The following is a 13,713-nucleotide window of genomic DNA, read 5'->3' on the forward strand; positions in this document are numbered from 1 at the left end:
GCAAGAACAGAGAGCGGCTTAGATAAGCTGGAGACAGCACAGAGGGGCAGGAGGAAGTGGGTGAAAAGGAAGGCTTGGGCGTGTGAGAAGGTTCGACTAGATGTGCTGGTCAGTGGGAACCCTGGAACCCTTCCCCTGTAGGCGGCTTTATGGAAAGAGCATGCGCCCAGAATTCCAGCGTCAGGACTCCCAGCATCTGCTACCAGCTCCTCCCAAGTGCGGGGAAGGCGCGCCGGCTCTACCCTTTCCCGAGGCTGCAGCCGCCAAACACGGCCTGTGCACCTCCAGTGGCCAAAGCTCCGAAACCAGAGGTTTACGCAGAGATGTGTGCATGTGCGTGTGCGTGTGTGCATGTGTGTGTGCACGCGCGTGTGTGTGCGCGCGCGCGTGTGTGTGTGCGTGTGTGTGTGTGTGTGTGTGTGTGTGTGTGTGTTAGTTCTTAGCTCTAAGATATCTCTGTTGAAAGGCTTGGAGATAAAGCCAGAATACTCCAATAGCAATGGGTAAGCCTCACCGGGATCTTGTTTTCTAAAACATTCCCCCCACAAGGAATCGGGCTTCTTGGACTAATGGCAGATTCTAGTCTGGGACTGGGGCGGTTCAGAGATGAGTGTGGAATATTTTTTATGCCAGAAAGTAAGGAAATTAATGAGGCATGCCCCAAGGATATCGGAGGCAACATGAGGGACTCCCACAGGCCGAGAATGGAACAGTTTTAACAGAAAAGTTACTGACAGATGCAATATGAGATATGAATTATTAAGAGAATCAGAGATCTGTGTATCTATATTGATAAGAGAGACAGATGCCTCTTAGAGACAAGCAGATGGATGGATGGATGGATGGATGGATGAAAGGCAGACAGAGAGAAGGAGGGCAGGATGGAGCTGGAAACCATCCATTAGTAACCATGGCTACCGACTGATACACACTGAAAGGCGAGGGGTGTGGTGACATGCAGGATACTTGCATGGTCTTAGTGTCTCTTCACAGATGGCTCATGATTTGAAAGAGAAAAAACATAATGACCACAGAGTAGAGACGTCTGACCACACCAGGGTATCAATCTGCTGTCACCCACGGGAGAGGGCGAACAGTGCGCCCTGGTGGGAGGTGATGCTGGAAGAAACGCACAGCACGCCGCAGTGCAGGGTCTGTGTGGGGACCACAGCAGGACCCCACCACGAGGAAATACCAAGCCCGGGGGGGCCATTCCCCTTTTGGGAGGGGGAGGCTGTGTCCTTTAAAAGTGACAATGTCGGGAAAGGCAAACGAAGCTTCGCTCCAGAGGAACGGACACGAAAGGGACACGGAAACTGAAGGCGACACGCGGTCCTGGACTGGGGCTGCACCGAGGGGTCAAAGAGCATCAAGCACATCACTGGGCCGATTTTTAAAACGGAAACGTGGGTGTTAAATTGTGATATCAACATTAACTTTCCTAACGGTGATTCTGTAAATGAGGTTCTTTATTGTAAGGAAATAACACTGAATTATTTAGGACAAAAGGGCATGCTGCAGGCAACTTATTTTCAAGTGGAGAGAGAGAGAGAGAGAATGGAAAGCACACGGGCTGACACTAGGTTCGACTGGTGTAAGGTATACACACATTCTTGCAACTTTTCTGTAACTTTGAGATTATTTCAAAATAAAAATTTTAAAAATATACAAGCCTAGGTAGGAAGGATTAAAACGGAAAGAAATAAAGAAATGCAGAGGATGGGATCTTAACAGTGGCGTTGGTTCTGGTTCAGGGCCCAGCTTTTGGGTGAGAAAGGGGGGGCGGGGAGGGGCGGTGCCCCAGGCCGGCTCCACCCTCCCAGGCACTCCTCCCATTTTCCCACCTGACTCCTCCCAGTGGCTCCCACATAACCAAGAGTGGCTGGTGTGGGTGCTCCCACAATTGTTCTAACTGCTACCATTCCAGCCACTGCCCGCTGAGAGGGGCCAGGGCCTCAGGGGACCAGCATGTGAGGCTCTCCTAATAGCCATTGTCAAGTGCGCCCCGGGGAGCAGCTCTCTCTGCCCCGAGATAGCCTGATGGCCACCCTATTGCAACGCCCTGGGCCTCTCTGCCAAGAGAGCAGGCACCACGCGAACCACCACAAAGCGTGGTCCTCGGACAGGGCCGGTGCTCTGCGGGATAAAACCGCCAGCCAAAAGGTGGCTTATCGTGCCCTGGCCGGTGTGGCTCAGTGGATAGAGCGTCGGTCTGCAGACCAAAGGTCCCGGGTTCGATTCCAACCAAGGGCACGTATCTCAGCTGCAGGCTCCCCCCGGCCCAGGCCCTGGTTGGGGCCGTGCAAGAGGCAACCCATCGATGTGTGTCTCCGTCAGTATTTCCCTCTTCCACTCTCCCGGGAGCCAACCGGACAACATGCTCAGGAGAGGATTAACCACAACCAAGGTGGTCCGGGCTCACCGTGCAGAGCGGCTGTGTGACTGCACACAGCTGAGGGAGGAACCGCGAGGACAGTGAGGTCCCCCTCGGGCAGGTGCTCGGGCATTGACGGCCCCGGAGCGCCCCCTGCAGGAAGGAGCCGAGAGCGGCCCCGCCCCCGCCCCGCCGGCCCCGCCCCCGCCCCGCCGGCCCCGCCCACTTACGGCAGAAGTCGTAGGTGCGCCAGGGCCCCACCTCCACGTCGGCGTTCTTGCAGGCGCCGGCGTAGCGGGCCACGGCGTCGCAGAGCTCGGACTGGTTGCCGCCGCTCTGGCAGAGGCGGAAGAGGCAGGTGCGGTAGTAGGCGGTGGCGTTGACCACGCCGTGGCACTCGAGGAAGGAGCTGTTGGACGGGTCGTTGATGACGCCGCAGCGCGCGCGGCCGCGGTAGAGCTTGAGCAGCTCCGAGTCGTTGCCGCAGGCCTTGAGCAGGTCGCCGCACTCGCCGTTGCAGATCTCCTCGAAGGTGGTCCAGCTCTCCAGGAACACGGCCAGGTTGTCCGTGCACTTGCCGTTGGGGAGGCAGAACTCGTCGCTGGCGTTGGCGTTGAAGAAGCCGCACAGGCCGCCGGTGCAGTTGAAGTAGACGGTGGACAGGCGCACCTGCAGCAGCCCCGACGCCCAGTACTGCACGCTCAGCACGCCCGGGGCCGCCACCGCCGTGCTGTTCTGGAGCCGGCGCGCCTCCAGCCGCCCCGACGGGTGGAGGAAGGGCAGCTCCACCTCCTGGCCGTTCACCTGCAAAGGCCGCCCCGTCAGGGCCGCGCGCGAGGCCAGGGCCGGCGGGGACCAGGCCCGCAGGAGCCCGCGGACCGGAGGCTGGGCTCTCAGGGGACCTTTGTCCCTTCGTTGCCTCTCCCCACTCCCGGCTCCCTCCTCCCCCTTTAAGCCTTGCTTTGCCCGTGCCCGGCCCTGGGGCACGTGGTGTGTGTCTGATTGTCTTGTGTCCATCCACCAGCCCGTCCTTGTACTGCGCCGGCCCTGCAGTGTGTCCACAGGGAGGAACCGTAGGGAGCACACAGGCCTTTTCGTCTGTGGGTGTGTTTGATTATGTCCTGTGCGAGCTGCTTCCACTTTTGTTTCCCAAAGAAACGTCACGTGATGTTATGAAATGCATGTCAGACGGAGAAGGAAGCCGCTCCCCCACCCCTCCTGTCCTCCCAGCTCGGCCACTGCGTACCTGTGAGGCCCCATTTCTAAGGTAGTCTGTTGGGATCCTTATGTGGAAACAAGGAGCCGCGCTAGATTATTCCTAAAATTCCTTCTAGAACTAACGATCTGTAAGTATAGATGCCTAATCCTGGGCGTTTTAGACCAGGTCCGAGGGGCCAGGGGTGCCGTGGTGCACCCTTTGCATCACCCCATATGACTCCTGTTAGAGGCAGGAGAGGCAGTATAGGACAGGGCCTGCCTGGGCTTGACTCTTGTGGCTGTGTGTCCCTGAGGAAGTTACCAAACCTCTCTGTGCCTCAGTTTCCTCATCTGTAAAATGAAGATGATAAGATACACTTGATAGGATTAAATGTGATACTGCTGCCCGCCCGCATGACTCCGTGATTGAGCATCCACCTGTGAACCAGGAGGTCACAGTGTGATTCCCCGTCAGGGCGCGTGTCTGGGTTGCAGGCTTGATCCCCAGTGCGGGGCTGCAGGAGGCAGCCGGTCAATATTCTCTGTCATCATTGATGTTTCTCTCTCTCTCTCCCTTCTCCCTTCCTCTCTGAAATAAACATATTTTAAATAAATAAGTAAATGTGATACCACTTAGAACAGTGCTTGGCACACAGGAAAGGTCCTGTGAGTGTTTGCTGTTCTGAGGAGCTGGTCCTGCCACATCTGTCTAATTCACTCCACCTTCCACCCAGTGGACCCATTAGGTGCCCGTACGTGGACAATGTTTGCGTTTTTGGAGTCACTGACTTTCTAGAATCCACGCCCGGTCAGAGGCAAACAGGCAGACCTACAGAACACGCTCCGCCCTGTGACTCCAGGAACCCTCGGGCAGCAGGGGTCTTACCTTGACTTCCGCGGCCCCGAACCCTCCGATCTTGACCTCCTGGTTGGCCACCAGGATGCGGAGGCCTCGCAGCCAGCCGGGCCCTCCGTCAGGCTTCTTCTTGTTGATGTCGATCTCCAGGTACTCGGGCTGCTCGGGGCAGGTCCTGAGCACCGTGTAGGAGAACTCGGCGGGGAAGGCGAAGGCGGCGCCGTCGAAGGTGTGCAGGACCTGGTCCTGGCTGAGCAGGCACACGGTCTCGCGCCGGGGGAAGCAGCCGCGGTGGCCCTGCTCCACGGTGCACACCTCGTCGGCACGGCAGGTTCGGTTGAAGCAGTACACGTCGCCGCCCTCCTCGCACAGGCACTGCACCGTGCAGTTGGCCGTGGCCCAGAAGAACTCCCCCAGAGTGTAGTAGCGGCCGTCGAAGTCGCAGCCGCACTCGTGCAGCGGGACGCACTGGCTGGCACTGAGGACGAAGCCATCGTTGCACTCACAGCCCTCCGTGCAGGGCGAGGCGCAGGTCTGCGAGGCCGTGAGGTCCGCGCATGTGTCGGGGCAGCTGCTGGTGCACACGGAGTAGTGGCTGAAGCTGGGGCACTGCACCGTGGACACTGGTGTCGGGAGAGAAGAGAGTAGGACAGCAAGGTCAGTGACCCAGGGGCTAATCCCAGGAGCCACATGCACAGGAGCCACACGCATGCACAGGGGCCACACACATAAGAGCCACATGCATGAACACGAGCCGCGTGCACAGGAGCCACACACATGCACAGGAGCTGCATGCATAGGGGCCACATGCATGCACAGGAGCTTCACATACAGGAGCCACATGCACAGGAGCCGCATGCATGCACAGGAGCCGCATGCATGCACAGGAGCCGCATGAACAGGAACCACATGCATGCACAGGAGCCGCATGCACAGGAGCCGCATGCACAGGAGCCGCATGCACAGGAGCCGCATGCATACACAGGAGCCGCATGCACAGGAGCCACATGCATACACAGGAGCCGCATGCATACACAGGAGCCGCATGCATACACAGGAGCCACATGCATACACAGGAGCCGCATGCATACACAGGAGCCGCATGCATACACAGGAGCCGCATGCATACACAGGAGCCGCATGCATACACAGGAGCCGCATTGCAGGAGCCACATGCATACACAGGAGCCACATGCATACACAGGAGCCGCATGCATACACAGGAGCCACATGCATGCACAGGAGCCGCATGCATACACAGGAGCCGCATGCACAGGAGCCACATGCATACACAGGAGCCACATGCATGCACAGGAGCCGCATGCATACACAGGAGCCGCATGCACAGGAGCCGCATGCATACACAGGAGCTGCATGCACAGGAGCCACATGCACAGGAGCCGCATGCGCAGGAGCCTGGAGGAAAAGCACTCCTGCCACTTCACTCCCAGAACGAGGGCCGAGTGGGAGAGAAGCTGGAGGCTGTGTCTGTGGAAGCAAACTCGGCTGCTTCCCTGATAACCATGGAGCCTGGGGACGGACGTGTGGACTTCGGCTCTCATCCCACCATCTTGGCTGAGATTAAACGGCAGGTTATGGACTAACCAGACTGTAGGTTATTCAACATAGGTTTGGTGACCTACAACCAGTAAGCTATTTTAAGATCTTCAGCTGATGGGCATATAAGTTGTTCTGGTTTTAAAGGGCATGGCCCATTCTTAGGAGGAAATGCATTCAAATTGTAGGAGAAATGAAAAAAGTAACTGTTAGAGAAGTAATTTGAAAACATCAAATTTCTAAGAGACCAAAGAAGATTGCGAACATGAACCCTCTGGAACATGGGGAATGAGGAGGAGCCTGGCCATCCGAACAGATTGTGTCTGGGCCGGAACTAGAACCAGGTGCCGTCTGACGGCCCCGCTGGCCTTAGAAACGGTCTGTTCTTACTTAAGGACATCAGAGTCCGTGAGAATGTTTGGATTGGGTTGATTCCAACATGCAGGGGCTCGAGGGCCTGATAAACTACACGGAGTGGCCAGATGATTATGATCTCTGAACGCATAACAATCTGGCCACTCAGTGTATATCCTATATAATAAAAGGCTAATATGCAAATTGTCCCCTCGACCAGGAGTCCGACCAGCAGGCAGGCCGGCCAACTGCCCATGTCCCCTCCCCCTGGCCAGGCTGGCCGGACCCCACCCATGCACGAATTCATGCACCGGACCTCTAATATATATATAATATATACATACACATACACACACACACACACACACACACACACACACACTCTGAGTGGCCAGATTATTATACGTTCAGAGATCATAATAATCTGGCCACTCAGTGTAGCTCTCTTAATTAAAAATGATTCATCCCCTGCTGACGTTAGAAAGAGGGAGAGGGAGAGAGAATGAAGGTGGCGGGAAGAGAGAGAGAGAGAGGAGAGAGAGAGAGATTGAGAGAGAGAGAGAGAGAGAGAGAGAGAGAGAGAGAGATGTGGAAAGTGGTACCACTGGACAAAATAGTCATTATAGGCAATTTAGTTGGCAGTTTGGATGCTCTTGGACTATAAAAGGATCAAAGAAAAGCCAAATTCAATTTAAGTTTAATTGGAATTTGGATGCTCCAGACATAATAAACTGGTCAGTTGCAAAGAAAAGAAATACACTCTGTCTTAGTAGTGTGACCGGTACACAAAGAAATGAATCTCATACATGGTGATTTATGTGAATTCAACCCATACTGGTGGAATAAAAATCTCACTCTGGCCTTGGAACTTAAATTTTTAATCTTCTCACCTCGGTAGCACTCTCAAATGCATGGATTATAATTTTCTGTTTACTCATATGGAGAAAACCAAGGACCAGGAAAGAAACAAAATTCCAAGTCGCTTGTCTCTGTTTGCTTGTTCTAAAAGTTTGCATAACTAGGAAAAGAAGGAGGGGTTTGAGTGGGCAAGAAGAAAAAATAACGAGGTAACTAAAGGGTCCAAAATGCTTAATCCAAAAGGATGGTTCCCAGGAAACGGCTCCCCACGCGGCTGGGGCTCGGCCTCACCGCAGGCATTTCAGAAAAGGGCTTTTCCCTGGTCTGCCCGCTTCCCCTCGCATCACTTCCTCCAGCAGCAGCAGCAGGTCAGCTGACACGAAACTAAAGGGGCTGAACGTGGGGGAGAGCGAGCCAGGGACAAAGGCTGTTGGTCCTCTGGGGAGTGCGTCCCTGTAGCAAAGGCTGGTTTCCATCACACGGCCAATGTCTGCCTGTACTCAACAGCCACGCACCTCTGAACCCCCCCCTGCTGGCCCCTGAGGCCCCCCTGCTGCAGGGCCTCCCCCGCCTGGCACCCTGCCTCACCTTTCCTGTCCCCAGGCCGTCTATGCTGACCAGCAGTTTGTGGCTGGAACGCCAGGTGGGGTACAGTAAAGATCCTGTCACAGCTCATTCTTTTTGTTGTTAATCCTCACCTGAGGATATGTTCCATTGAGTTTTAGGGAGAGTGGGAGAGAGAGGGAAAGACAGAAACATCGACGTGAGAGAAACACATCGATCGATTCCTCTTGCACGTGCCTTGACCAGGGCCTGGGCCGGGGAGGAGCCTGCAACCGAGGCACGTGCCCTTGACCGGAATCAAACCCGGATCCTTTGGTCTGCAGGCCGACGCTCTATCCACTGAGCCACACCGGCCAGGGCCAGTTCATTCTTTATAATTTGTGATATTTCAACCTCTCCTCCACTGTCGGACAATCTCTCCTAGCAAGGAGGTTTCCCAGGACCCCTCTCCCTACCCTCCTAGGGATGGGACGTCAGCTTACCACACCCAGTCTGGAGGCGCCAGTCTCCGATCGGAATGCCGAGGGCTTGGCACACGAGGGCATAGGCCTGGATGGCTTGGCAGAGGAGAGTCCCGTTGTCCCTCACGCTGCACAGGTCATACACGCAGCTGTGCACGAAGGCCGTGGGGTCCACCACGGTGCCGCACTCCCACAGGGGCCCGTCCGTCTTGTTGAGGAAGCCGCAGTAGTCGGGGCCGAAGTACAGGGCCTCGGTGGCCGCGTCGCACTGCGTGCAGTTGTCCACGCAGCCCGAGTCGCACAGCCACTCGGCGTGGTAGACGCGCCAGCTCTCTCCCAGATCCAGCACGGACATGGCCGGCCTGCCGTCCGGGCGGAGGAAGTCGTCCAGCGCGTTCTTGTTGTAGTTCCCACAGAGCCCGCACGTGGAGTTGGTGTAGGAGCCGGGGATGGAGATGGAGGCGTAGTGCTGGCCATCGAACGTCACCAAGAGCCCAAAGTCTGTTTCCACGGCCGTGGACATGCCACTCTGGTAGATTTTCACGGCCCCCAAGTCTAAGGTGATGGGCAAAGAAGTCACCAGATCATTCACCTGCCAACAACAATGACAGCAAAAGGCAGGTGAGCCGGGGCCGGGCCATGGTTCCAGCGTGTCAGGAGGGAAGGCAGTGACTCAGCGCCGCAGGGAGCACGGTGCCCCACTGCCTGGGAACCCTCGAGGCCCGCTGGCGTGGGCCAGCTGAGCACTGGGCGTCCCTGAAGCTGCGACAGGCGCGCATTGCTAGTGCCACTCCGGACTCCTGGGTCCAGGTGGCTGTCCCTCTTCCCGCTCGCTCCAGGGCTAGCTAGCTCCAGGGCTCTTCCTGAAAGACTAGCTGCCTCGTGTTCCCTCTTGGTCCCTCTAAAGCCCATCTTTAAATCCAGCTGAAGTCACCATTGTCCGTTCTGCCCTCGTGCACTCAGCACTCCGGCCTCCCCCCGCGGACGGCGTGCTGGAAACTGCTCCCCCCTTGAGTGTCGAGACTGCCCCGGTGTTATTTTCCAAGTGTTTTGCCCTGTCACTTCCTGGCATCAGAATTATTCAACAACAACAAACGTGAGCACTATGTTAGGTGTTGAGAAATAAGGAATAAAAAGGTGATTGCCCTGCCTCTCCCGAGCGCTGTCCCCGGGGGAAGAGGGCCAGGAATGGTATTTATAATACACGGTTTGAAGTGTGTGTCAACACGTAATCCAGCCTGGGGAAGTCATAGAAAGCTTTCCAGTTGCAATCAAGTCTAACCTGGATCTTTAAAGATAAACAGAAGTAGCCAAAGGAAGGGTGGGGGCAGGGAATTCTGGGACAAAAGAATAAAGGCAGGTGGGGCGGACATGGGGTGTTACTGGGCTGCAGAGAGAAGGGGTGGACAGAAATGAGGCTGGAGACGGGGGCGTGGCCCACTCACTCAGCACATACCGACTCGGCCTTTTCTGGGTACTAAGCCCTGTCCTAAGAGCCGGGGGTTACCAACAGGTGGAAATCCCTCATCGTGGAGCTTATAGCTTATATTTCAGTTGAAGAGACCAACAGCAAACAAAATAAATAGGAAAAATATATAAGTATGGCAGAAAAATGTTCTGCAGGAAATAAAGCAGGGAACGGGGGTCAAAGGTAGTAGGAAAGAGGGTTTCTAATTTCAAATAGGGTCGTCAGGGAAGACTTCGCTGGGAAAGGGACATCTGAGATGAGGAAGCAAACCATGCTGTCACCTGGGGTGGAAGTGGCTCATGAAGAGTGGACATGATCCAATAAAAAAATGGGCAACAGACCTAAACAGAATATTTTCAAAAGAAGACAGAAGGAAGGCCAAGAGACACATGAAAACATGCTCAAAGCACTTATTATCCGAGAGATGCAAATCAAAACAACAATGCGGTACCATCTCACACCTGTCAGAATGTCTGTCATCAACAAATCAACAAACGACAAGTGCTGGCGAGGATGCGGAGAAAAAGGAACCCTTGTGCACTGCTGGTGGGAATGCAGACTGGTGCAGCCACTGTGGAGAACAGTATGGAGTTTCCTCAAAAAACTGAAAATGGAACTCCCATTTGACCCAGTAATCCCACTCCTGGGAATATATCCGAAGAAACTAGAAACATCAATCAGAAAGGATATATGCACCACTATGTTCATAGCAGCACAATTTACAATAGCTAAGATTTGGAAACAGCCTAGGTGCCCATCAGCAGATGACTGGATCGGAAAACTGTGGTACATCTACACAATGGAATACTATGCTGCTATAAGAAAGAAGGAATTCTCATCATTTGCAGCAACCTGGATGGAATTGGAGAAGATTATGCTAAGTGAAATAAGCCAGTCAATGAAAGAAAAATACCACATGATCTCACTCATTTGTGGATAATACATAACATTATAAACTGATGAATAAAAAGATAGATACAGAGACAGTAAAGCATCAAACAGACTATCAAATTACAGGGGCAGGTTAGGGAGAGGTGGGGGAGATAAGAAATCAAACGAAGGACTTGTATGCATGCATATAAGCATAAACAATGGACGCAAAACTCTGGGGGGTGAGGGCATGTATGGGTGTGGGGGGGGCAATGGTAAGATATGTACACATATAATACCTCGGTAAAAAAAAAATGCCAAAAAAAAAAAAAAGAGTGGACAGCCAGGCCCTGAGGGGGACGTGCAGGGGCTCCCCGGGCTCAGGGGCCAGTGTGACAGTAATGGAGAGAGCAAGGCAATGGCAGATAATGCCAGAGAGAGAAGAGCAGCCAGAACAGGCAGAGCCATTCAGCTCCTGTGAAGACCTCAGCTTTGACTGAGCAAGAGGAAGTCAAGAGGGTGCCTAGAGCAAAAGATCAACGTGATCTGACTTCCATGTTTAGAAAATGGCTCAGGCTTCTGTGCTGGAAACAGGCCTTGGAGTGCCTTTAAAACTGTGTTTTAAAACCAACAAAATCCCACAGAAATGAAACCCAAAAAACTTGGATTTCCAGGGAGAGAGGGGAGTCTGCTAGAGACACAGGTAGCCTTTTAAAGGGCCAGTGCACAAAATCTCATTTGCAGCCACTCACCTTGGGCTCAGGGAGAAGCAGACTAGAGTCTTGTAAAGAAAGACTGCAGGTTGTGGCTCTGGGGAGAGAGCTGAAGGGACGGCCACCAGGATCCCAGTGCTGAGTCCCTCTCCCACCCCACGGACACCAACTTTCTTGGGTGGAACACTCCCCTTCTTGCAGCGTCAGCCTGGGGTCTGCCATAGCCCCACCCCCTCAACTCCCTCTCGCCCCACCCTACAGAGCGTGTGCCCTGCTGAGGAGTCAGTTGCCTGGGCCAAGGTGTAGAGATCAGGACAGACTCAAGGGGTGTCAGTGAGTGAGTAGTGTGGCTTTGGGGTGGTGGGCTTTCTCTTCACTTTCCCGTGAAGCTGACTGGCACCTGCCCTTCATGGGAGATCTGTTAGCTCCACCCTCCCGACTCCTGGTCACCACACCCTGCTGAGCATGGGTTGCCCAGGAGGTCTGTACAAATCCAAGACGGACTGAGTTGTGTGGCTGTGGGGCAGGGGCCACCCCCCCACCTTTCCCGAAGCCTCATCTGCACCTCACCCTCTGGAAAGATCCACTAGCCACACCCTCAAGACTCCTGGTAGCACTGCCCTACCAGCCTAGGACTCCTGGGGGAATCTGGGACAGGCCGAGCTAAGTAACTCCAGGATAGAGGCCATCATATTTCCTTCCTCACCTGACGGATGCAGAGCCTCCCTTCACCTGGCTAAATCTCAGTCTGTTTGAGCCTGATTAACTCTGTTGGCATCACCCTGATGACTCCCTGCCCCAGCACAAAGGTCTGTGGGCACATGGCAGGCAGCAGCTGGACTGGGTGCCCCCTGGGACTTTGGCTGAGTGGTCTCAGAACCAGCACTTGCACTGAGCTTGAGCTTGTATCAGTTTGGTGAACACCACTCACCCCGTCTGGTGACTCACTGAGAACCTGCACCGGGGACCTCGAATTCCACCAGAAGCTCTTTTAGTGACCGAGCCAAACAGGTAGCCGGCAGCAAGGCAGGTGTAGGCAGATCTCGGGTGTCTTGGCACTTTTGCTGATCTGCCCACATGCTCAGTGCTGGTGTAACCAACCTTGATGTGTAGTTTGGTCATGCCCACACACACCAAGGCCCAGCAGAGGCAGCCACAAAGTGTAAATAGCTTTGTAGCTCCAGACAGGTTTCCCAGGACTAGTCACAGGCAGTGACTGACATGACCACCAAAGTCCCTCCGAAAGGCCAGTGGCCAGCTTCAGACAACATCAACGTAGAATCCAAGTAGTTTCATAAGTGGGATATCCAAAGGGAGATCTTGACAGGCATCAGACCCTGCAGAGGCGAATTCCGCCTCCTGTAGTGAGCACCTGCTCAACAGCTCCTTCTCTGTTTCTGGGGTCAATCCTCACAGTGCACCAGCCCGCGTTTACCCCACATGCGAACAGGCCAATAGAAATCAAGACTCAGTAACAACGGGAGGGCTCACATAACTCATACAAGGGGCATGTCTAGACGGCACTAGATGATCAAGGAGACTGCACCATTGGGCCCCATAAGACATCTACTACATAAGGCCACACTATCAAGAGAGGGAGAGATAGCAGATCTACCTCGTACATAGTAATAAAACACACAGAGAGGCAGCCAAAACAGGAGACAAAGAAACATGTCCAAAAGGAAAGGCAGAATAAGTCTCAAAAAAGAGAGAGAGAGAGAGAGAGAGAGAGAGAAAAGCTAAACGAAATAGAGGCAAGCAATTTGTCAGACACAGATTTAAAAAAAAAAAAGGTTATAAGGATGTTCAAAGAACTTAGTGAGAATTTCAACAGCATGAAAAAGGACATAGCAATCACGGAAAACAACCAGTCAGAAATGAGGAATACAATATTTGAAATAAAGAATACACTAGAAAGAATAAAGAATAGGTTGGATGAAGCAGAGGATTGAATCATTGATTTGGAACACAAGGGAGCAGAAAACACCCAATTAGAGCAGCAAAAGAAAAAAGATTTAAAAAGAATGAGGATAAGGTAAAAGAACTTTGGGACAACATGAAATGTAATAACATTCACATCATAGGAGTATCAGAAGGAGAAAAACAGGGGTAAGGGGTAGAGAACCTGTTAAAAGAAATAATGGCAGAAAACTACCCTAACCTGGTGAAGGAAAAAGTCACATCAGTTCAAGAGGTTCACATAACCCAAAGAGACACACACCAAGACACATCATAATTGAAATGGCAAAGATTAAAGAGAATCATAAAGGCAGCAGGAGAGAAACAGTCAGTTACCTATAAGGGAGCTCCCATAAGACTGTCAGATAATTTCTCAACAGAAACACTTCAGGACAGAAGAGATTGGTATGAAGTACTCAAAGTAATGAAAAGCAAGAACTTGAATCCAAGACTACTCTATCCAGCAAGGCTATCATTAAAAG

At 53.4% G+C, this 13,713-nt stretch overlaps 1 protein-coding gene across 1 annotated transcript in view; it reads right to left on the minus strand.

Moving 5' to 3' along the window:
- Nucleotides 1–13,713, minus strand: part of TECTA (tectorin alpha) — a 108,844-nt gene that overhangs the window by 73,332 nt on the left and 21,799 nt on the right. Inside the window, exons 7-9 of the mRNA XM_054712357.1 lie at nucleotides 8,243–8,813; nucleotides 4,458–5,050; nucleotides 2,605–3,178 (exon numbers count right to left, since the gene is read on the minus strand). Coding sequence (XP_054568332.1) covers nucleotides 2,605–3,178; nucleotides 4,458–5,050; nucleotides 8,243–8,813 — 1,738 coding nt within the window. The remainder of the gene's footprint in view (nucleotides 1–2,604; nucleotides 3,179–4,457; nucleotides 5,051–8,242; nucleotides 8,814–13,713) is intronic.

This window comes from Eptesicus fuscus, chromosome 23, assembly GCF_027574615.1.
Source record: "Eptesicus fuscus isolate TK198812 chromosome 23, DD_ASM_mEF_20220401, whole genome shotgun sequence".
Classification (NCBI taxonomy): Eukaryota; Metazoa; Chordata; class Mammalia; order Chiroptera; family Vespertilionidae; genus Eptesicus; species Eptesicus fuscus.